Source organism: Pantherophis guttatus, chromosome 5, assembly GCF_059756535.1.
Source record: "Pantherophis guttatus breed Tessera chromosome 5, ASM5975653v1, whole genome shotgun sequence".
Taxonomy (NCBI): Eukaryota; Metazoa; Chordata; class Lepidosauria; order Squamata; family Colubridae; genus Pantherophis; species Pantherophis guttatus.
In genome coordinates this window covers 104976008-105000971 of record NC_142067.1, presented here as the reverse complement: position 1 = coordinate 105000971, position 24964 = coordinate 104976008, and the positions used below count along the sequence as shown (strand labels likewise).

At 33.8% G+C, this 24964-nt stretch overlaps 1 protein-coding gene and 1 long non-coding RNA gene across 3 annotated transcripts in view; one reads left to right on the top strand and one right to left on the bottom strand.

The window, feature by feature from the left end:
* The window catches only part of CLYBL (citramalyl-CoA lyase), a 194098-nt gene that overhangs the window by 2344 nt on the left and 166790 nt on the right, over positions 1 to 24964 (bottom strand). The window contains exons 3-8 of one of the 2 annotated variants that reach the window (XM_087871516.1): positions 23565 to 23753; positions 19420 to 19521; positions 17591 to 17684; positions 15966 to 16133; positions 7847 to 7971; positions 3493 to 3660 (exon numbers count right to left, since the gene is read on the bottom strand). In XM_087871516.1, coding sequence (XP_087727642.1) covers positions 3508 to 3660; positions 7847 to 7971; positions 15966 to 16133; positions 17591 to 17684; positions 19420 to 19521; positions 23565 to 23753 — 831 coding nt within the window. In that variant the 3' untranslated portion in view covers positions 3493 to 3507. Of the gene's footprint in view, positions 1 to 3492; positions 3661 to 7846; positions 7972 to 15965; positions 16134 to 17590; positions 17685 to 19419; positions 19522 to 23564; positions 23754 to 24964 lie in introns of those variants that run through there. The other variant, XM_034418419.3, reaches the window with a different exon arrangement.
* The window catches only part of LOC117666028 (uncharacterized), a 101550-nt gene that overhangs the window by 9368 nt on the left and 67218 nt on the right, over positions 1 to 24964 (top strand). The gene's annotated exons all lie outside the window — the stretch shown is intronic.

Genomic DNA, 24964 nt, shown 5'->3' with positions numbered 1-24964 from the left:
GCTCCTGGCTGACTTTGATTAGGCTTAGAAGCTAAGCAGTGTTAACCTTGGTTAGTAGTTGGATGTGAGATACCCAGCAATGCTAGGACTGGTGGCTAGCATGGACTAAAATATCAAAGCAGTTCTACATTGTCTCCATCCAGGAAAACCACATTGATGCATCCTCAAAGTTCGCAAGGTCATGGACAACATGTAAGAAGCAGCTTCTTTATGCATATTTATTTACTAAAACATAATCCCATTGACTCGAAATGAATATGTGCAGGATTGTAGCTTACATTTGTCATGGGCTACTCTAGGTTGCTTACAACAATGAAAAGGAAGAAATGAAAAGAGTGCAAACAGAACAGAAGTAAAATACTGTAATAGAACAATAAAATAAATGAAAAAGAACACAAAGAGAATACATCAATAGGATTAAAAAAAAAGATGGATGGGTGAAGAGCAGAGGGCAAGGGGGAGGTGGAATCTGCCATCAATTCAGCAGCCACCTTCATCTTCACAAACCCCCATCTTGTCCCCAATCCAACTGGCAGAGCCAGGTCTTCAAGCTCTTGTACAAAATGGGGGCAGATCTTACCTTAGAGGGTTGGATGTTCCAAAGAATATTTTATTTTGTTTTCAGAAAAAAAATAGCTGAATGTCCTGATTACATCTTGCTATAATTGGGAGTTGTAAATCCAGCTGCTATGGGATTGTCTTACTTAATTAACAGGGAAGCTGGTACCACTTTATAATGCCTTGAAAACACCACACTTGGAATACTGCATCTAGTTTTGGTTGCCATGATATAAAAAAGAAGTTTAGACTCTAGAAGGATTACAGAGAAGAGCAACAAAGATGATTAGGAGACTGGAGGCTAAAACATGAAGAACAGTTGCAAGAATTGGGCATGTCTAGTTTAATGAAAAGAAGGACTAGGAGTGACATAATAGCACTGTTTCAATATTTGAGGGACTGTCACAAAGAAGAGAAGGTCAACCTATTCTCCAAAGTAGCTGAAGGTAGGACAAGAAGCAATGGATGGAAACTAATCAAGGAAAGAAGCAACGTAAAACTAAGGAGAAATTTCCTGACAGAACAATTAATCAGTGGAACAACTTGCCTCCAGAAGTTGTGAACGCTCCAACACTGGAGGTTTTTAAGAAGAGATTGGATAAACCATTTGCTAAAATGGTATAAAGTTTCCTGCCTGAGCAGAGGCTTGGACTAGAAGACTTCCTTTCACTTTTTATTGTTATTCTGTTAAAGTATGAAAATGAAGATGCCATTGGAAAGATAGTTCAGCTTTGTTCAAGCTGGTGCTGGAATCCTCTTGCTCAAGCAGGAAACCCTATACACAGGGCCGGATTTTCCTATAGGCTAACTAGGCTTCAGCCTAGGGCCTCAAGATCAAGAGGGGCCTACATTCCCTACATTCAAATTGTTAGCAAAATTAAAATTACACTTTCACTATAGGTGAAAGGGCCTCATAAGTGGAATAGCCTAGGGCCTCTTTTCATCTAAATCTGGCCCTGCCTATACAAATGGTTGTCCAATCTCTTCTTAGAAAACTCCAGTGTTAGAGCACCCACAACTTCTGATACCATTGACATAATATATATATATTCCAAATTAAATATTTAATTCAGCCCTTGCTAAATTAAAAAAAACATGACATGTAAAAATGCTTATTTCAGTTAACATTTCCAGCAGTATTCTACCCTAACCTGTTAATATTGCTTATCTTAGTATAGTATGCTCCAAAGAAGGTATATTTATTATGGGAAATTTAATGCCAACATCGTGTAATATGTGAAAGAATGACAAATCTTTTGATGCTGATATTGCTAGGCCTCAACCTATTTTACTTCAAAATAAGCACAAATGAAATAAATTGAAATTACTTCTGAGTAAACAAATTTAAGATTTTTTTCGGTCATAGAGGTGTATTGTACTTTCTTAAAGACCATGGCCTTGGTCAAGCTGCAGGATAAGGAGGTTCATGGAGATATTGTTGCTAAAGAATTAAGTAAGCCAGGAAGGATGTGAAGGAAGTAAAATTACATTGACAATGTCAAATGTCTCTCTTTCTTCATGTCTCTTACCTATAGACTGAATGGGATAAAATGAATAATTTTCAGCCAAGCTTTAGCGGTTTAATTCTAGCAAAATCCCTGCCAATTACAGTGAAACAAAATGTGGGACTGCTGCCACTTCAATAAATTGAAATGATATTTAGGTGGTACAGCTTTCCTTTGAATGCTCTTGGTTTACCCCGAGATGACCATATTGGCCAGAACATTAGCTCTTTTGCTCTGCCCTGCTCTGGAGAAGAAAGAAGGCAGCTGAGCCCCATTACACCTGGAGCCCCAAAGGTGGGGGAGCACCAGGTAAGATTTGGAAGATATGGCTTTGTAGTCTTCTTGCTACAAGGTCTTTTTCATCCTATCATGCTCTGTGGTGGCATGTGATACCTTGAGTTGGATCTGAAGGACAGAATTTTTCAACCTTCTGCCCATCTTTTCATATCTGAAAATTTGATGGGGGCAGGATAGATCAAATAACATCAGATATAAAAAAGTGATTGTTTTCATACACTATCTTTGTATAAGCTGGGAAGGATGTCTCAGATATGCCTAAGTACTCAAAGAGAATATATTTTAACACCATTTTATTCAATTCTTCAAAAAAATCTTTCCCCAGTCTAACCATTAGCTTTAGTTGATATGAGGCAACTTCAGGTTACACTTTGGTGACCAGAGGCTGAATGAACAATTAGGCTAAGTACTCTACAGAAATACTCCCTGAGCCAATTAAAGCTTCAGTTTCCTGGTATTTGTTAGTGTGGAAAATATTCCCTTCTTGATCAGTGCTTATCAGAGCGTAGTGAGAGGAACCTCCACAGGTAGAAGTATCTAGTCAACCTTGGCTGATTTTGGCTTCTCAGTGGCTTTGACCTGCTTAGAACTTGGAAGGGAGATCACTGGAGAATTTCAAAACTGTAAGGAAGTTTTTTTTAAAAAAAATCATTTTTGAAAGCAAAATACTGCACAGCAGACTGTATGAATAGTCACCAGGGATTAAATCTTATTCTTTGAAGGGATAAAGAAATGGTCTTTTAAAAAATTGATAATTTGATATTCTGTATAACACTTTCAATCGAAGTATGTATTTCCCAAACATGGCCCAAGGCCTAATTATAGTGAAAATTATTTGCATTGGAGTAATTAGTTAAGGCAGTCACAGTTTATAAACTGAAGCCACATCTTGATCTTCTCAATCCTAATGCCCCGCCCCATTTTACCGTTATTTCCTTCACACTCAAGCTCCTGAAGCTTCATATTTTCCCTTTCTAGTGAAAAATATTGGCTCCACATTGAGGTTTATCATACCACCAGCACATTCTTATGCACACATACTCTAATTTGAGGAAATGTTTTAAAATATTCCATTATTAGACAAGAAGTATTTGTTTTCCTTTGATTATATTTCCTCTTAATTTTTTCAGAATCCCATTAGGCTACTTCAAATCTGTGATGATTCAGAAAACAATGTTGAAATAGTTGCATATAACATATGTTCAAAATGTCTGTTTCTTCTTAGGGAAGCAAAATATACATATGCACATACCCCTTTACGTTTTTCCTTTCTCAGGGTTTCAAATAAACACCAGCTCAGCTGTAGAAACAAGAATGCATTTCCTATTTCAGACTGCACCGCAATCCTCTAGGGATATGCATGTGAAAATTTATGTTTTAATTATGCAGTTAAATGAAATTATTTCATTTTTAATAGCTCCAATTTGCTGTTGAAGTAAACAGTTGGGCAACCTCTGACCCTTTGAAAATGTAGCAGCAAAATTTATAAAGGACCTGCTAAGATTATATTGCATATTAGGTGACTGATCCTGTAGCACTGTGCTGTAGATTATTTGCTAATATATATTCAGGCCTTAAGATAAGAATCCCTGGTGGAGATGGGATTGAAATCCATGTTTTTCCGATCAACCTTTGATCAATAGTTTATATCCAAAGATCTTTACACTTTTAAAAGTCTTACTTTAACAAGAAAAAGGTAATTCTGCATTATTTTACTAATTTGCAGAATTTATTTTGGATCAACTACAATTTATTTCCCAGAGCACTAAAAAATTGGTTGATACACACAATTCTATTTAGACAATTTTATTAGCTATTGTCCAGATATTTTCAAGCAAATCTTGCAATCATGAGAACTGGTAACCTTAAATTTTCAGGCGGCTATATTCAGAGCATATAGTAATGTGCCCAACTATTATGTCAAATATTAAATAATAATAACGATAACATTTGAAATAGGAGATCTGTAAATTTGTATATAGATTAAGGAATAGATTACTTATTAACTTGATTTAGACGCAAATGTTAGAAACCAGAGAAGTTGAGCAATGTCCATTGTTTTACTTTTAAAACTAATAAAATATTTTTTTTAAAAAAAAATAATGATAACAGTAACAACAAGATCCCTTCAACTTTAAAGATCAGCACCTTCCTACTATTAGTAGCAAGATGAAAATGAGAAATCCAAAGCAGGTTTAATCATCAATTGTAAAGGGAATGTTAGAAAAGATGCAATACCAGTAGAAGGTTGACAATATTCTATCATTTAACATGTCTCTATAAAATAAAGTACTAGCATATTATGCAAGATCACATTAAACAGCTATCAGAACAAATGATGCAGTTAAAGATGTACAATGATGATAGACAGAAAAATTTCATTTTGGTATTTAGCTGTTTTATGCCTGTAATGATTCTTATACACGAAGTGGCTCTTTGTACAACACACAAAAGCTCTTACTTCTAGTATCTTCCTCTTAGCTAGTAAAGATATTTCTGTTTTCTGCTTAAATTACTAACAGATTATTTAAAGTTAAATCCATTAAAATGTATTTCAAAACTGATGCTGAAGGTCAATAATATTTTTTTAAAATGTTATAAAATAAAGATGAAAGTTTAATGCACTAATAATGTGCTACTTTGGAGCAAATTAATCACATTATACTTATATTTTACTGTGAATTGCTTTGAGAATATTTTAGAAAATGATAAAAATTGTACAGATTTAAATTTTAAAAATTGTAGTAGGTAGTTATTGTATTATTTAAATCTCAAGAAACATACAGTGTAATGAATATATGCTTCTTTAGAATATGTTTTGAAAGAATTCTACATTCATTTCTTATGAATGAAAACTTAGCAAAAACATATAACTGAAGAATCTCAGTTAAATGTTGATTAATTCAGCTTTTTATAGTTGTGTGAAGAGTTGTATGAAGAGAAGATATATAGCATACTATTTAAATAAAATATGCCTTACTTTATTACTCTTTTTGAATGTTTTTACTAGCAATTTTTTTTAATAAAGCAAAACATTTTGATTTTATTGGATGTCTAAAATTTCAAACTGATCATAATGTTAGAATGCCTTAGTTAAAATATCCTATCATATTTCAGATTCCCTCAAAGCAAATATTTCTGTACTCTCCAGATTATGACAAATAACGGGAACTGTTTGCTTCGTGTGAATATAAACTATTGTCCAGTGTTGGCATCAAACTTAGTTTGCTAAGAATTTCTAATTAACAACAAGCTGTAATTTCAGTGGTTGAAGATTAGAATTTATCAGAGAGCAGACTAGTCATTCTAATTCTTTGTGTTTCATTTTTTTCCAGGCTTTCAGTTTTGATTAATGCACACACACATATATAAACATGTTCACATTTTTCTCCTCATGCAAGGCTTAACAGTATCAAACTAAAGTTCTGTTCCTGCTTCACTGAAATTTAAAGCTTTAGCTTAATAAAAAAAATAGGATGAAACAAAGTGGAGAAGCTGGCATTTTAATATTAGTGTGTAAATTTACAAAGAAAACAAGAGTAATATATTAATACAATTGAGGACAACACTCACAATTTCAGTTTAAGATATTTAGTTATCTATGTTAAAATGGAACATTTCAAAATTAAGTTGTGATGAAAATTGTGATGAAAATATTAGTGCCATCTCCATAAGTGAAAGGCAGTTCTTTGGAGAAATTAAGTAGTCAGATTTGGGCTGGTTTTTCAAGAGTCAGATTTTTACGCCTTGTACTTTCCAATTTTGATTAAAGATTTCCAGGAAGCACTGCTTAAACAGCATTTTGCTTCAATCCACTGAATGACGCTAAGCTGTTACCGAAGTCAGTGCTAACCATCTCACTTTCTTTAATGAGGTCGGCATTTAATCCAGAATGAATATCCAGTGCCATATTTATAATATTCAGTGTTAATAGCAGGTCACACAGAACCTTCAATTTCCATGACTACATTTTATAGGCAGTTGCAAAGTAGGTAAGATACTCTGTAAAAGAGTCTTTATCTGTCCTTAATTGTAGATAATTTATCTCAATTTATTTCAAAATCATGCTAAGTAAGTTGCAGTGTTAAATACACCAATAGTTTGAAGGGACCTGTAGCTAAAATATCTTTGGAATTACTTGATAATGTTTTATTTATGAGAATGCTAGTTATCCTAGCATCCTAGAATGCTAGCAATGATACTGTGGTGGTTTAAGCCATAGCTCCGGAAGAGTTTGATATTGAATATGTCCACATTTCAACAATACAAAAGAGTATAAAACGTCAATAGCTTATGAGTTCTAAGTATTTCTTTAAAACAGAGAACAGAAGACATAAAAATGCAATTCCTATTCAGCACACTATATATTTTCATAGCTCAGCTTAGTGTTAATGGGCTGTATAAGAGGCAGCCAGCAATCCATATGCACTTGTGAGGTTTTCTGTGGCTCTGTATGTGTGTACTTGGCTTTACTAAGAATATTGTATTTTGGCAATCAAATATTGGGTAAATTGCACCAAAAGGATCACACTTTTTCTTCTGCACTTCTGGACAACTTTGCTGGCTTGATAAGCATGTCAGATTTGGCTCTTTCTAAAAGAAGCACATTTAATTTCAACTCCCCCCCCCAAGTGGTAAACTACGTTCTAGCAAACAACCTTTAAGATAATTAGCTGACAATGCTGTAGCTAGCATAAAATTTTCCTTCAGGCGACCCCTAATTTAAGTGTTACTGGCACAAAGTGAAGACAGATTGTGCTTTATCACCACAATGTTTACATAGCAGAAACCCACAGAGCAGGCAACACGAGATTCAATGATGCACTAAATTAGGAACAATCATATATGAGTGCTAGTATGCCGTCTTTAATATTAAAAGAACCTTCAGACAAAAAAAATAGGTTTTCATGTATTCTGACTTCACTTTGCAATAAAAGTGCCTCCACCTTGTCAGGAACACTGTAGTTTGTGACTAGAAAAATAACTGGTACCTGCTATTTGGGCAGAGCAGGTAATTAAAAAAACCTAAAACAAGTGTGTATAATTAAATAATGCTCTTGAAATTAGTAGGGTATTTTGTAAGCTGCCCTATAAATTTGACTGAAGACTGCAAAGAATCCCTCACTGTGAAGAAAGAAGCACTGATTTTCAATTACCACCTTAACAAATATCTTAGTAAGATAAAACTCAGTATAACCTTAGTGGAATGAACTAACTGGAGGATAAATACGTAATCTACATTTATTTAAAAGATTAGAAATTCAATGATTTCAGGAAGATTGTTTTTATTTAAAGCCAAGATGGCATAAATTTTGACACAACCCTGTTTCCCAACATCTGTGTCCTAGATAAAAATACTATTATTCAATGTATTCTATATATGTGTTACTGTATCTTTTAACAGGTTCATCTAAATCCCCCCAAGGAACACTTGACACTGATTTTCATTTTAATCCACATTCTAAGTCTTGAAGAAAACCTTTTACCTTCCCTACACGCTGATGTTCTTCAAAAGCTGTAATCAGTTCCTGTGCCCACTTTATTTTTTCAAGGCTTGGGGAGAATTGTTCCTGGACAATGGCAACTTGATTAGGGTGGATCACCTGCTTACCTACAAACAAGATTAATAACCATAGAATCAGCATTAACAAGCAGATGTTCTAGCAAAATGTTGTAATTGCTAGTTCTGCATGCATATGCATGTTTAACAGTTTCCCATTACTATTATTATTACCACTAGAACTATCATCATCATCATCATCATCTTAAAATTAGCTCCCTTTTGAAATTTAACCTGTTTGGCAAATTTTTATTCAAACCAGAATTTAAATTAATTCTGAAATGAACTTCTATACCTAAACATAAAGCACAGGGTAATACTTTATAATTCTAAATAAGTTCATTGAAAATATTCCTTATGTAGTTAATATCAATACAGACTTATGGCGACTTATTTTATTTATAGCTTGTTCCATATCAAAATGAAGACTTTCACAAATATTAGACAGGATCCATGCAAATGTTCTCTTTCTTAATGAAATGATGCAACATGGATTATATTTTTTCTAATGTGACTACCGTTTTGTTCTTGCTTGGCCAGCCAAGACAAACTACTGTACATAAAATTTAACTGAAAGTGCTCAACGAATTAACATTTTACATTTTTTCTTCACAATTTTGTAATTACAATATAGCGTGTGTTTCATTTTTTAAAAAAAGTGTCTTCAGTATACAGTACTTGGAAATACTGAAAAATGATTGAAATATATTTCTTGAACAAGCAAAACAATTAAAAATAATTAAATGATATCATGTACTTTCAAGAAGTACTATGACAAATTATTCATCAGGAAAGAATATACAATTATTTCAGTATTTTGAATTTCAATAGTATAGTGGTTAATTTTATCCATAGTATAGTCATAATTTTATATGTAGAGTGCAGATTATTATTTATTTTATTTTAGAAATTCTAAGGGGAAAGAAAACTATTTTTAATGATTTGCTTCCACTTTTAAAAGATTTAGGGTCAATTTTGTCCACGTCTACAGGAATGTATTAATATAGAGATCTGTTTTAAGCTAAAGATACCCTTTAGAAACCACAATTTACATTATTTTTCAGATTTTAATTATGTTATCACTTATAATTGAGGTATTTGTAATGTGAGATTCAGCTGCTCCATAACTTTCAGGTATTTATTTTCAGCTGTTCTATGGCTACATTGTAAAACAAATGATTGCTCTAAAAACATTAGTGTCCTGCTCAAATTTTGATTTTTCCAAATTAAGATATTTGAAGTTATGTCACAAGAATGAACAACATACTGACGTACTGAATTTGCACTCTATTACACTTGTAAGCAATTAAATTATAATTTCAGAACAATTTTGCACAAATATTTCATGATGAAAGCCCCAATAAAATATATTTCAAAAGAAGCGTTGTTTTTGAAAACAGGGATCTCAAAATTATTGTTAAATTAAACTTTAATTTTAAATTTTAAATTGAGACTTTTTTTAATAAAATGTGGGTGGAATTTTAAAATTATATACATGGCAAAAGGCCTTCAATCTTTTAAGATCAGCAAAACACTAAAAAGCTGCAATTGCATGTTATTGTTCCTTGTATATCCAAATACCTTGTGTTCTTAAGTGTCCAACAAATTCGCTGGAGACAGTCACGACTAACATAGACTTCATTGATCTTAAATGGTTTCCTGTTAGTATGGCCAAATCTGAATTAAACCCAAGGTCTTAATATAAATCCCTAGGCTCTAAAGATTAACAGTTATCAAACATGGCCTTAAAAAACTACAATGCATTTCAGAATGTTGATTAAATATGTATAATATACAATGCATATAAAAGCTATAAGCATTGGGATCTTATATCTATTTCATTGCTAGGGCAATCCAGAACAAAGACTAATATGGGATTTATACTTAATTCATACTATTTATACAGTAAAAGTTTTAAGGTAAAAGAAGGAATTTAAGAACCTTTGGTAGGAACTAACAGTGATATTTTTAAAAAAACAAATATTTTTGGTGTCAAATAAATTTGGAGGGGCGTGCAGAATTACAAAACAGAGAGGTACTATGAGTTAGTGATCAGTTGTACTTTGTATATTTGTATGAAATTAAATTTTTTATTTATTACTGAATGAATATGAAAAGAAAACTGGAAGTCATCTTACATTTCCTTCACCATAGTAGTTCTGAAAAGTTCATTATGAATGTTTTTCATAAGAACGTTTTAACTGGAACTGAAGAAATTTGACTTCCAGATGAGGACCTATGGTAAGTTAGATGTCCCTATGAGCGGCTCCATGAGCACGGACATCAGCACAGTGAAATTGGCGGTCAGGAGCCAGGTTCTGGCTTGCAAAAATCTTTCAAAAAGAAGAAGAGTTTGGAGGATTGTCCACTTCTGCCCTAGCAGAGCTTCTCCTCCCAAGGAGACCACAGGAATTGAGTTTCTTGTGGCAGATTGCAAATTGAACGATTTAGGAGTCAAGAGATTATCGGCATGACTTTAACAACTAAGCAGCCTTTACAGACATATAATTTAGTAATTTACAATCTAAGAGAGATATTCTGAACAGGAGAGAAGATCAAAAATTCTCAAGACTCTTGGTGAGTTGTCTTTTTCTGGGAATGAACACGATTGTGATTCAGGAAGATTTTAAATGGATAAAGAGTCAATAATACATTTTATATTGTGAAGAACTACAGATTATCATTAAGGACAGTAGATGACTAGTGGTTGGTGCTACCCACTATGGAGGAATGACTAGTGAAATTGACAAATCTTACTGAGATGGATAAAGTAGCATCTTTCATTAGCGAAAAGACAATATCCACATTTATTGGTGACTGGAAATGCCTATCAACTTATTGCACTTTTAGCTTTTTATGTTCCTTTTTTATTTTTCACTTTTTCTTTCTAATTTCATTTGTTGTAGTTCTTATTAGTTCTTAAAACTTTTAATAAAAATATATTAAAAAATTAAAACTGTATGAGAAATTATGGGTTCTAAAATTATATTAAATGTCAACATTTTTTAAAAATATGTGTATATGCATACTTTTTATTACATGAAGGCAAAAAGCCTTGAGGGATGTATTCATGCACTAGTTCAATGATAAGAGATTTTGTTTTGGATTCTTCCAATAAAGGAACAAGGCTTTGATCATACAGTTGAAATTGTCATCTTAACTTTGTTGATACTCCTTCTCCCGTATATGCCTGCATATGGATCCTTCCTATCAAAGTCATTCTTAGCGAACATTATTGATAGCCATGGTAAAAGCTATCACACTTTTCTGATAATATTGCTCCAAGTCTAGTTTTAAATAGAAGAAGTTGTGTCAAGTAGATGCTAATATGCAAATTTGTTGTTTTCTGCTTTTTTTATGCTGTCAGTGTAAAGTTAAAGAGGAAGCTGGAAGAAACAAAATTTTAAACAGTATGTTAGATGAGAAAGTTAGATGATAGCAAACCATCTCAGCTCTTCTTCAATATTTTCCACAAATTATCCTGGTGTCATATCCTCATCTATCTACTTCTGCATTCAAAAATATCCTGAAATGGTTTTATCAAACAAAGCAACAAAAGCTGAAAGCTAGGACTTTTTGAATTTGAAGAAAAATTGCCAGGTTGTGTAAGAAACATTTCAGAATCTGAATTTGGGTTCTATATATTTTACATGAGGCCCATAACTCAGAGAAACCTCAAATGGGAAATAGCATGGAGTTATGAAATTCTAGATTAGGCTCAATTTGCTCTACAAATCAACTATTGTCAACATCTTGCTCTCTGCCCACCTATAGAAATACGAAACATAATTGTCTTAAGATTTCATATTTATCTTGAATAGGTAAAGTGTTTAGAAATCTGCAAAATCCATTGTGAAATTGACCAAGTCTATACCCGTATATTAATACTTAGCCCAATCCTATACAGAACCAGATAGGATTGTTATTATATAACCTTTATTTGGGGATAAAATAGTAAACTGATACTTGGAGGTACATGCTAACAAATATTGAGGGTAATTTATTTGATTTTGATTCTCCAACAGATGGCTGGTTGGTTAATCATTTCAAGGTTCTGAACCAACAGTGGTAAAGTTGAGGTAAAGTGGCCATCTTGAGAATGTATTATAAAGGATTGTATAAAGGAATGTATTAGAAATTTAATATAATCTGGACTTGCCTGCCATTGGTGTTAATTCCCCAGTTAGCTATGTGTTATCAAGTTTTAAATTTATGGTACTTATGTGGACAAATGCTTGATATCTTGATCTGCCTTTAGTCACAACTTGTAGCTCTTCCAGGGACAGATCTGTAATTTCTTTGATTCATCCATCTTCTTTATTATCTGTTGTCTTCTCAAACTTGCCAGGCATAGTTGATTTTTCTAGTCCCTTATCTATCAGCTTGAATCACAGGTCCAAAGTATGTGAATTTCTGCTTGCTGTTCCTACTTCAAGAGAACTATCAGTTTTCATTTGATGTGGAGTTTTTCTTGCATTCCATGGTACCCTCAGAAAATATCTCTAGATTGATAATTTGAAAACATCTTCTTTCATTCTTTCTTAATGTGCAACCTTTCATAGCCAGGGGCCACTGGGAAGACCAGTGCTTTAACTGTCTTGTTCTTTGCTGAGATAGAAATATCCTTGTTCTTCATCATATTTTCTTCAACAAAATTCACTTCTTCGCTGTTAGGTTTAAGTGAACTTATAATTAGGTAGGCTGGTTGACACTAACTGCATATGCAATATTATACCTTAAGTCTGATTCTTCACTTTCTCTTTTTTTATTTTCATAATAAGTTTTTCTAAGTCTTGCTTACTTTTGGCTTAAACAATAATGTCATATCTCTAATAGTTAGTGTTTGGGACTCTGATATAGATAACATAATTTCCAAGTCTGCAATCCATATTAGAGTCCCAAATACTCACACACAATGACTGTAAATTATCACAATAATCATTGTAAATTAAATAGAATTGGGATAATATCCTTTTTTTACAATCTATAACCTTGCGTTGTACAATGAAGCAAGTTCTACTTCCTTGCTGTATTCATTTCTTCCATCTAGTATATACGTTCTACAGTATTCACTTTCTGACCTTGTGTCTCTCTGCCTTTTTTGATACTTGATAGTTCATTTGGCTTTATTCTCTTTCCATATTTGTTTTTTTCTAAGTTCATAAGCTAAAATTTTTTGGTGTGAGGAATCAGTACAATAAGTCAGAAATTTGTACATTCCTTTTTATTTCTTCAGTTCAGTGTAACCTCCAATTATTTCCAGTTTCTAGGCCGGTGTCTTTCCAGTGCTCTCTGTCTCAAATAAGCATATTTTTGTCATTATCATTTTGTACTTTAATTTATATAAGGGTTCAGTACAGCCTTTTCACCTTTATTAGCTGTAATAGATCTCTACTGTAATTAATATTCCTTACTTTTTCCTATGATTTCTCAAGATTTTCTTAAAACTACATCTCGTGTTTCTCTTTCCCTCTGCTTGGTGATATTCTTGAACAAGGTATTTATTCTTTTATTCTTTCTTCTTGGCATTTAAAGTTAGATGTTCTTCCCATTCTCCAGTTTTTTTCAGTTTTAAGGAAAGCTGTTGTTCTGACAGCTATTATTGTCTTTAAAATTTTGGGATCCCCCCCCTTCAGTTTTGCCTATCTCTTCCAATTATTTTCAAAGGTAAGTGTACTGAATCTTTTATTTCTGGCTGCATGCTCTCCAGATCATAGCATCCTGGCACTCTTATTGACGCTAAGTGATGCTAATCATTCATCATCATTCAATCCATAGTATATACCTGGAACTTGTTTGAATGCTTCAGCCATGTTCTTACAGATAGGCAACAATAAAAATTGGTTTGTTATTTCCTTCTTCTGGAAAGTAAAGATCCGTTGGCTAGATGGGTTGCAGAATTTTCCTCTGGCCCTCACCTCCATACTTAATTTCCCATTTGACCAAAACCAACCTTCTCTTCAGCTGAATTTTAAAACTGATGAAGCTCTTTCTCTTTTGAGAAAATGCTCACATGATTAAAAATGATATGTTGATAACCTAAGCCATTGTGCCTGTAAATCACGTACAGGGTACCACTGAATTAGGAAGAGCATTTTATTCTTTAAAAATTCAATCCTGGTCATATAGCAAGAACTCTTTAAAGTAGCTAATGAGCTTCTGAGTGGACTCTCAAATAAGATAGGATCTTATTTAGAAGATCCAACCTTCTTCTAAACAATCATTGAACTCATTTTTATAAAACTGTTTGTTTGATAAAAGGTTGTAATTTGGCTATAAGCAAATATGATAATGGAATAAGGTTTGTAGGATCAAGCTGAAATACTTTAAACTACATGGGGAAAATTCTATAGCTGCTGTGTTACAACACAGCAACAAGCAAAGCAAGCTGTAATTGTGCTGACCAACTTTAAACCTAATAATATCAATAGGAAATACTCATCATGTGTTAAAAAGATATACATCAGTAACAGCAAATGCTAATGGTAGCACAAAAATGAAATTTTAAAAAAACATTGCGATGGGCCACTCCTATGATTTTTTTAAAAAAATTAGATTAGTTATCACTGAGCTAGCTTTAATGCAGGTGAAAAGGTCTTTTTCCAAACAATTTTTCAAGGAAAGATTTTCTTTTGCTAAGAGTAAGTAGATCCTTAGGTCACTGGGACCAATCTTGAAATATTCAAAAGTTCTAATTAATGGCGACCATCAAAGCTTAGAAAGTTGGAGCACAGATTGGAAGGAGGCAATGAGAAACCACTTCTATGTTGTCAAGAGAACAAGACAGACATAGAAGTCAAATTCAACTTGAGGGAGATTTTATCTTTTTGCTATAAAATAATATTAGCAAAAAAATTTTAATCAAGCGAGTGGGAAACATGCACAAATTTTGCTGTTAATCAATTCATTGGTTGATTCTTTTTGTAAATTCTTATTTAGAAGAATGGAAAACAAATCCAACTAGCTTGTGTGAGTGTGTGTGTTTGTGTCTGTATTTTTCAGGATAAGTATTCTCCATGCCACCTAGCAATTCAGGCAGTTCTTTCAGTTTTAATTTCCCCAGAAGCCAGCAAGATATCATGTTTGGAATCAGATCTTTTCATTTAAAACTTGCCTCTTATTAGATTAAGAACTCCCTGGTATTAAAACCTGCATATCTTCTATCTAAAACAAATGAAATGTATTGCTGCAATGTTGGTGCTGTTATTTTTCAAAGCACATTAAAGACTGCATGTGTGAGCTAAGTAGCTGATTTTTATCACGAAGCTGCAATCTTTGTTATGTGTCGCATCTCACAGGGGTGCTTGTATGATCTAGTGTACCAATCATGGGTGAAATGCCTAGGTTACAGTGGCTGGCTGTAAGAAGCTTGCTTGATTGTGCAGTCTTGCCAGTTCCCGTAGGTGTCATCAGGTGAACAGGCAATTACTGGGAAACAAGTCAGAATACAGGACAGCAGCTCACAGAGAAGACTGACAAGAAAATAGCTATCAAAGCTGAATTAGCATACGGGGTGGGGGTGGGGGCTTCTCATATATTAAAACGCTGGCTCTCAACATTTCCCCCCCACTTATTCAATTGAATCTATAATAGCTATTTGTATATAGGAGAAAGTTTTGGTCAAATCAGCTAAAGACTTTTAAAACCTCTGACATTCAAAGTGCGGTGGGAACAATTTTTGAGCATGAAAGTATGCCTGCAGGCTCGCTGAATGGGAAAACGGAATGTGCCCAGATTTTTGGCCAAGATTATGTCTCGCCTGAATGGTAAGGGCAGGAGACTACGCATTGTTTATATTGTACTTTTGCTAATAAAAGAATGACACCAGGGTGTGATACGTTGAAAGAATTTTAAGAGCTTAATTTTTCCACCTTGAGTCTTTCATCTGCTGTTTTACAAGCATAAATTCTGAAAAGTTTATAGTGTTTAGACTTCTTTGACCATCCACCAAGTAGGCTTAATTTATGAAGCAAACTCCAGTATCGTATCTAGTCTAGGATTAAGAAGAAGATTAACATATTTGAAATATTAACTAAAAGGCATACCAGTAAAACCCATTGAGGCACCCTCTTTTGATTGCTGACGTAGCCCATCATCATCCTGGAAGTCTATATAGACAAGGTCTATGGCCTGCAAGCCAAAAGCCTTCGCTGTGACGATAATTTTTTGCCGTGCATAAAGAATATCATGAGTGTCTTTACTACTTGTTGAACCTGAAACAAAAAACCACATTGTGGATATAAATTTAATTCTTATATTACAAATGTTTGCAACAGAGCTTTAGTTAAGAATACATTTATTTTTCATTTGCAAAAGAAAGACAATAAGATATTTGTTATGTGATCACAATTTTAAAGACATGGCTGAAAGAATATTATTCAACTCACAGACACTTGCTTTCTGCAAAAGCTTCTTGCTACGTCTCTTTTTAATAATTTTCATTTAGTTTTGCTATCATCTATTTTTATTTGTTAAAAAGGCCCACTACAAAGTTATGAATATAATAAAACATACACAAACATTAAGAAAATATCCTTAAATGTTGCTGAACTCATTTAATCCAGAGTAGTGCCACTAAATGCATCTAAAATTTCTTTTTTTGATATCATAAAGAAACCTTTTGGTTAAATACATTACACTTATGTAAGTATACTAATTTCTCTTATAATTTATTCAAATTTAAAATTTTAACTTGGGAAGAATGTTTATATGTAATACCTTGTGGAATATTTGAGATCTGTTTTGTAGCATTCACAAGAAATCTGCTGAAGATCTTATTATTCATCATTATATATTGAATTCCTTTCTTTTGGAAGGACTGATTCTAAACTGCATTGTGATCAGAGGTTGGGTCCACATGTCAGACTAGAATATGACTGTCTAGTCTGTGGCTTAGTGTGTGTGGAAAGCACCCAACGTGATAAGTTTATAACTCAGTATGGATCTAGGAAATTGAGTTAATTCCCCAAGCTATAGTCAATTAAATATGGAATCCTGCATTGTGGGAAAATAATCCACGAGTTCTTATTAGGCAATACAGTTCACACTTAGGCACCTGCCATAAGTGAATAGTAAAAAGAAAAGCTGCTGACCTTGTTTACTTTTTGAAAAATGATAAACAGCATCTGAAGATACAGAGGCAATAAAAATAAATTATTTGCCCATGGCTTTTTTTTTTTAATCTGGTACCCTCCATATGTCTTGGTTTACAACTCTTGTATCCCCAGGCAGCAAGCACATATGTTAAGATGTGTGCAATAAAATAGACATGCAAATAAAGACAGATTGCTAAAATATTAAGAATAGTTCATAGTTCGTACACCAAAATATTACATCATATACACACTAATATTACTTCGAGAATTTTTTAAAAAAATGTTAAATGTGCAATATAAAGAGATGGTTTCATTATTAACTTCCCCCATAAAATCTTACATTATTTTTTATGAGCCAGTAAACAGAATTTTCTATTTTCTTTTTTTTTTTTTGCAAAAATTACAAAATTCTGGTACTCTTTAGCCTATAAAGATAATGCAAACATTTATCATAGAATTACAATCAGATATAGTCAAATATATTTATTGTAGGTTTAAGTAGGTTTATGAAAACTGAATGGAGCACAGTATCATAACTACTACTGAATTAACATATTCCTTTAAAAAGGAAATACCTATACTGGCACGAAAATCCTCGCCTCCAAATACCACAGCGTCTAAATGAAGGCCAACCTGTGGTTCTCTTCTCAGAGTTTCTTCACAAACAGCCTGTAAGTGCAACACAAATATTAATACAAGAAGCAGCATTTCAAAAATTAGTTTTGTAATAAAAAATATACTTTTTACTATATTCCTTATCCTAAAATAATAACAAATGATAGCCACACACAAATTAAAAAAAATACATATTCTGGATGCAAAAATGCCGTATAATTAAAATTAAAATGCAGAATATAGTATTTTATTTCCCTGTTAGTTTTTCTGATAAAGTTTTCCAATGTGGCAACTACTTTTGGATTTAATAAAGCAATAAAAAAAATAAAAACCACTACATGGTGTTTACAGTATGGAACTTTTTAAAAGATTCCAAAATATTTAGCACTGCAGAGAAACACAACTGAAGCATATTTGGTTTAATACACTGCAGATGGAGATTGCAACTACTCACAATTTAATAGGCAGCATATGGTATGTTATCAACTGATGCTCCTTGGATATCTTCAAATTAATATAATTACAGGAGATATAAAATGCAACAAGTAGCATAGAAAATGAAAAGCAAATGATACCTTGGGGATTTTCCAAATGCACCAATCCCAGTATCATTGCAAGCTTTGAATAATAAAATATTTATTTATTTAGAAATATAATTTGGTAGACAGCAATAATGCAATTCTGGCAAGGATCTTCTTGTGAATTACCAGTGCTAAAATAACTTCAGTTGTTTGTATTTATTATTTTAAGCAATACGTTAAGCAGACATAATCAGTACCTGTGATGCTACTTTAATCTCTACAACTCCTAAACATAGGAAATCATAGTTGATATTTTTCAGGGCAGAATTTAATTGTTCTTTTCCTTTGGGTTTCACTTTTGAGGAAAGGCATAATATTAATTAAAAGAGAGGAGGAAGTACTTAAACTTTTTGCATTAAGATGTATAATTAGTATTTCTTTAGCCTATATTGAAAAAGAAATTTCTGAAACTGGGATTTATATTAACACACTAGCCACAAGGGCCTCCCAGCAGCTCCTTCGAATAACACCAAACTTTTACAAAAAATCTTGGCTTGACTGGGCTGCACTCAATTTCAGCATTAATATCTTTCTTCCACAGAAAACTGCAGGCTGGATGCCAAAAATAGGTTATCTGCATGCATTCATCACCATTGAGATGGGGGAGGAGGTAGAAAATGGATTTCTGGGGCCAAGAAGAGAAAGAGATTGTGCACAGAGTCATGTCATGCAGATATTACATCCTGGAAATTTTCATGTATTTTTTTTAACTGTTAGGGCCAGTTGAGCATGTACATTAAAAAAAAAATCTAAGAAAGAATATTGGAGAAAAATAAATCTCCAATATTCTTTCAATTACATTTTAAAATGCTTTTAAAATATTTAATATGATACCTAAAATTCAAAGGCAAATGAGAGAAAATAAATCATGAGACTTGTTAGAATATTTAGAAACACTTTTAACTATTTGGGGCTATTTTTGAGACTTGCGTGTCTTTTATACAGTATATTAATACGAGCTTAAAGTAATTGCAGCAGTACAGAAGAAAGCAGTTATGCCAGATGCAGCTATGTCATGTAAAGCTGAATAATTAGGGCTAATGAATGGATTTATATAAAATATGAAAGCAATATAATTTTTAAAACGTAATAGTTTGCTTCTTTCCCATTTCTATTTATGATGGTGTTATTTATTTCTTTAACGGAACGTATAATCTATAAGCCTAGGACTGTATTCACGCATGCTAAATTAAACAGATCGTTCTTACCTTAAAATTGAGCAAACCCATTGCAGTTTCCACAAAAGGAATGAAATTGATCGGCTCTATGAGTGTTCGGCCTTGTAAATGCCACGCACAGTTCTCTATAAACTAGGAACATTACAGAGAGGACATAATATTAAGGCCTGGGCTTTTTAAAACCTCTACAAAAATGGTCTGTAATTTCTTTGCACAAAATTGCAGACCAACCAAGCAGGCAATCCAGAGTCCAGATTGCTAGCCCCAATTCTCTGCCCCTGTGTTTTGAGTCTGTTGTTATAGGCCTATCTTGAAGAATGCTGGTATTACTCCTTTGTTTTCAGCACTACAGGTTTAGCTGCACACATATTTGCCTAACACCTATCATCACCCTGCCTTTGTTAAATGCAAATAAGCAGGATCTGTAAAACAAGGAAGGATTGATATACCTGACATTCTGTTTTCTTTCATGTCTGACACTGACATGCCTGTGTATTTTTTCCAGCCTTCCAAAGTGGCATCCACATTATTCATCACGGCCCTGTTACCCTTTGTCCTGGAGGCCTTTTCTTCATATTTTTTAGCTTACCTAGGAAGGGCCTTAAAAAGGAAGTTTAATTCTTTGAAGACCAAAGCTTTCCAATTTTTTCCATGAGAGCAGTTCACAGCTAGCTCTGAGCTGCCGGTGGGGTACCCCTGATTCCAAAATCTATCATCTGGGAACATACAAAAGCTCTTGTACAGATTTCTTTTTTTCTCTTTTTCCCTTTTCAAAAGAGAAGGTGGGGGAGAAACTACCTCAGTATATTGTAAATCTATTATGTCTGTCCAGATCTAGCAATGTGTGGGGAGATAAACATATCACAGGTATGCTAAGTAAATTTTAGTCAATAAAGACAGGAGGGGAAAAAAATCTCGCATCATTTTTATATTTAAGGAATATTTAACCATTAATGGGTATCAAAGGGAAAGGGAATTTTAATCATCTCTCCATTCAGTCTCAGTTGGGTAAATCATATCTAAGAGATTTGCATAAATATAAACCATCAAAGACTTTTCATCTTCAAAGGGGGTTTCAAGTCCCTATAAGCTTTGTACTGTAATCATCACAGGTCACAACCCTGCAGGAATAAGGCTGCTATGGCAACATAAAAAACTAATGCTTAAGGCTTAGCATAATATTCTGACTAATATAAAGGAAACTCATTTTGAAACCTGGCAGCCTATTTACCAGAAACTGGATTAGAGGTGTTATTTCCCCTTTTAGCGCTTCTCTTTCCCCCCCCCCAAATTTCACCCCTCTCCAAAACAAAAGGAAAATAGAACCACAGCATCTTGAAAAGGGTTCTAAGCACTTTGCAGTAACTTTACATTAGGTCAAAATAAACCAAAACATTCTTTCTGCATATTCTCCATCCTTCCCTCTTTTTCATGCACAGTCATCATTGTCACCACTGCCACTGCTTTTCCGATCTTTTCACACTAAGCTTGTAAACCCCAAAATGTAAGGAATTAAGGGGAGAAAGTCAAGAAAAGGAAAAGAAGGAAGCCCAACCCTCTATCAACCTCCCTACTCAGAAGTAAGGGCCAATGGCCTGATTTCCAATTAAATGGACACAGCCACAATCTGATGCTAGACCCAACAGTGTGATAATTAAACAAAGCTAATAACTAATAGCTAATAACTAATAACTTCACAGGCAAGAATTGGTTCATACTCAAAATTTAAATTTTACATTGGAGCTTCTTTGTAAGCTAAATGGTTAAAAAAATGGAAGCCCCCCCCCCTTCCCCTGAGCTACTTTTATGTATCTGCTGAAATCTTTATGTCTTGCATTTTAGGACCATCAGGTAACGTTTGGATCCAATAATGTTTCTTTTTCCCATTTTAATTATTTTTGTCTTCCTCCTTCCTTCCTTTTTTCCCCTTTTAAGTACTATTAGCACCAAATACAAAAGGCAACTAGTGGAGAAGTTTCAATTAATTTTTTTCAAAAGGAGACAATTAAATGTTTCCGGCTTGGTAAAGTGTTCATTTCAGTGAGAGGGCTGGAAAAAAGGAAAGGGGGGAGACAGAAAACAAAGATTGGGGAGGGGATGAAGGCGCAGGCTTTAGCCATTCTTTCAATTCCAGTGCACACCCGATAGTGTGTTGGGAAGAATGCCCACTGTTCAGGATTTGTGGGCGGATTGTCCCACAACAAAAGAGCCAGAGTTAGGCTTGTTATAGTCCAATAAGCCATGCCAGTCAAACAAGTACCCATCTGAAGGACAAAGAGAGAGCAAGAGATTCTCACACAAAAGGGAACAAGTAAGCCCGTCTTTTAGTTGTGCATCAGTCTCCAGGTTTTAGGCTTCGCATAAATCAAAATGAAGGACAAAAATAAACAGCCAAAAGCTTTCCATAGCAATAGCCATCTTAAAAGCAAAGTGAGAGGAGCGCCTGTAGGAAAGAGCTGGGGAAGGAAAGATGGGCTCTGCTTCCAGGAAAAGGCAAGGCTGAGGCTCCAGTCCACTCACACCAAGAGAATGTTTATTGAACCATTCTAAAACCTTGGATAGAGTGGAAATATGAATATGCATAGCCAACTCTCAAATGCGTTAGTCTGCTGTTTGTTCAATCAACAAAAGGCCTTTAGATTTTGCTGTCTTTTTACATATTCCTTTTATATATCTACAAAATACACTTTTTGTATATTTAAATATAGAGTACAAACTTTATATATATATGTGTGTGTGTGTGTGTGTGTGTGTGTGTACACCAGTATATTAACACAAACTAATGTAAAGAAAGAAAATGAACAGAAAAAGAAATCAAAGAGAAAGCTAAAATTGCAAGAAAGGAAAAAAAGTTAAAATACAAAGCAAGAAAAATAGATAGAATTAGTTTCCAATCTTCTTTATAGCAGGTGTTAAATACAATTATAAATGTAAATCTTGCTGTCTGAAAGAGCCACTGAATCTGATAAAATAATGAAATAATTCCTTGTGAGTATGCTTGAACATACTGGACATTAGGTTTTATGAATGTTGGAATGTTTTCTTTCACTGATATTCGATTAAGAAGTAGACTCAATTACTGGATAATACTCTCCTGACTTGCTGACTGGGCAAGAATTATAAAGAACCTATGGCCACTTAATACTAGTGGATATAGAAGACTAGGTGAGGACACATGATTGAACTTCAGAATCTATTTATCCTCATATTTTTCCTTTATGGATTTTATATTTAATGTGTGCTTGTCTTCATCCCTATACCAGGCTCAGAAAACAAAGTAAAATGAAGCTTGATTGACTTCAATAATATTCTCAAGAAATAATATGGTAAAATGAAATGAAAATTCTTCTTCAATAGTAAACACAATTATAGCATAATTAGGCCCGTTTCAGCATTTTCTTATGCAATTTGACAGACTAATCATTTACAATCTCCAGTTTCTATTGGCTGAAAAGCCAGTCATGAAAAACAAACACACCTGCCAGCAATTTAAAAGGAAGACATAGAGGGCTGGACAGGAAATAATATCTTTCCTAATTAAAAACACTAGTTAAAAGCTTCCTGTTTGTTCTTTGGGCTGCCCTTGGGAGTGACCTTTCCTTCTATCTCCACCATAATTTCTTCACATGTTGGTAAAATGCTTCCTCCATCCACCAAAATGTTCTAACATGGAAAATAAATTCTATGTCATGACTGTTAGGCTTCAAGTATAATGAACAGAAGCATTGATTCTTAACAGTTTTTGTTTCATTTTACTTTGTCCAAACTGAATCATAATATATCAATATTGCATTTCTAAATCCACCTCCTTTTATACATACATAATGCATCTGCGGTTACAAACTATTCTCTTTGTCCTGTGGGTCTTGAAAATAGAGTTTTAAATGTATTCATGTGATTTGGTTCTCCCCTGCTAAGAAAGTCTACTATGTTCAATATCTTAGAACTGCATAGGACAACCATCACAATTCTCAAATCTGATTTAGGTTTTGCTTAAGAGAAGATAAATTACTTTTTGATATTCCAAAACAAAAAGGGTAAATTATACAGTAGATGAACTGAATCAAGTACTAACAGCAGAAGTATTTCATATCTGCTTCATGATATCATTTTGTTTCTTCCCTTCTGAAATTGGACGCAAGCCTTTATCTGAGATAATGGCAGATAAAACTCACCCATTTTATTTCTTCTAGGTTGTCAACCTTCGGGAGCATCAGGCTAGTAGGAAGAATCTTGGATTTCAAAATGACCTTCATATCTTCTTCTGCAAGACCACTAGACACTGAATTGATCCTAACACACTTCTCCGTCTGACCAAAGTCAAAGTTCTCAAGGGCTTCCACAGTTTTTATTCTAGCTTCTGCCTATTTTTTTTTGAAAAAGATAAAGAGAAACCAAATGCATTGTTTTACTGAGAACTAACTTTTTAAAAATGAAGTTTAATTAAGTGAACAGTGGGGAAATTCACCTGCATTACAGATCATGATATAGTAAGATTGGGCTAGGTCACATAATTGCAAGGGTATCCCTGGGATGTGGTCAAAAAAATCCGGATGATGAAATTCAGTCCTCCCCTCCCCCCGTGCATTGTATATGCTATCTTGATCCTTTTGACCATACATTGTGGACACACCTGCTCAGGTGCTATTCTTTTTAAAATAAAAGCAATTAGGCTTAGCCACAATTTAATGTGTTTAATCAACTATTTGTGAGTCATAGCAGATGGTAGCACCTAGAGCACTTTAACTTGAACAGGGTTGGATCTGATTGGCATTTGGATGAGACAATTCCATTGAAGAATCCTAAGGCTATATATTTTTTTTCTTCCTAGCATTTTCTCACAAGTGCAGGTTCCACTTTTGAAAGATCAACTGAGTATTGATCCATTTGGTTGCAACAGGAATTGATTGACGACTGGCTTGTCACCTGAGCTTGAACTCATGGGCTCAGAGAGAGAGAGTGACTTTCATGCCTATAGCGAGACTAGAACTCTCAGTCTCCAGGTTTCTATCGTGGTTCCTTAGCCACTAGACCAAACTGGCCCTCTAGCCTAAAGCTATACAGTAAGGTGGAAAATAACTCCCTCCCCCCTCCCCAAAAATCTTAGAATCTTCGTTTTTATGATACTTTAAATGTGATTTTTGTATTTGTTGTATCTGTGTGTTTTTAATATGTAGTTTTATTGCTTATACTGCACAGAGTCACTTTTCAAGAGATGGGAAGCCATATAAATTTAATAAATACATATATAAAATAAATAGATGGCTATTTCCATAGTGTTATCATAAAAATTTATGTATAAGTAAGGGTATGGCTAGCTGATGAGAGCTGAATAGCTTGAAATAGATCTATACTAGTCTCCCTTTATTTCTTTATCAGCGAAATATAAATGTGTGTGTGTGTGTGTGTGTACAGAGTGACCAGAGGTCAAAATCATCTTGAAAGAGACTTTCTTTTTTATAAAGGGATCATGATAATTACTGATCTAATAAAAAATATGATTGGGTCCAGAAGTGGAAAAGCAGCTCTGCACATACACGATTGATCTTCATTATTCATTAACTTTGGCCAAGTA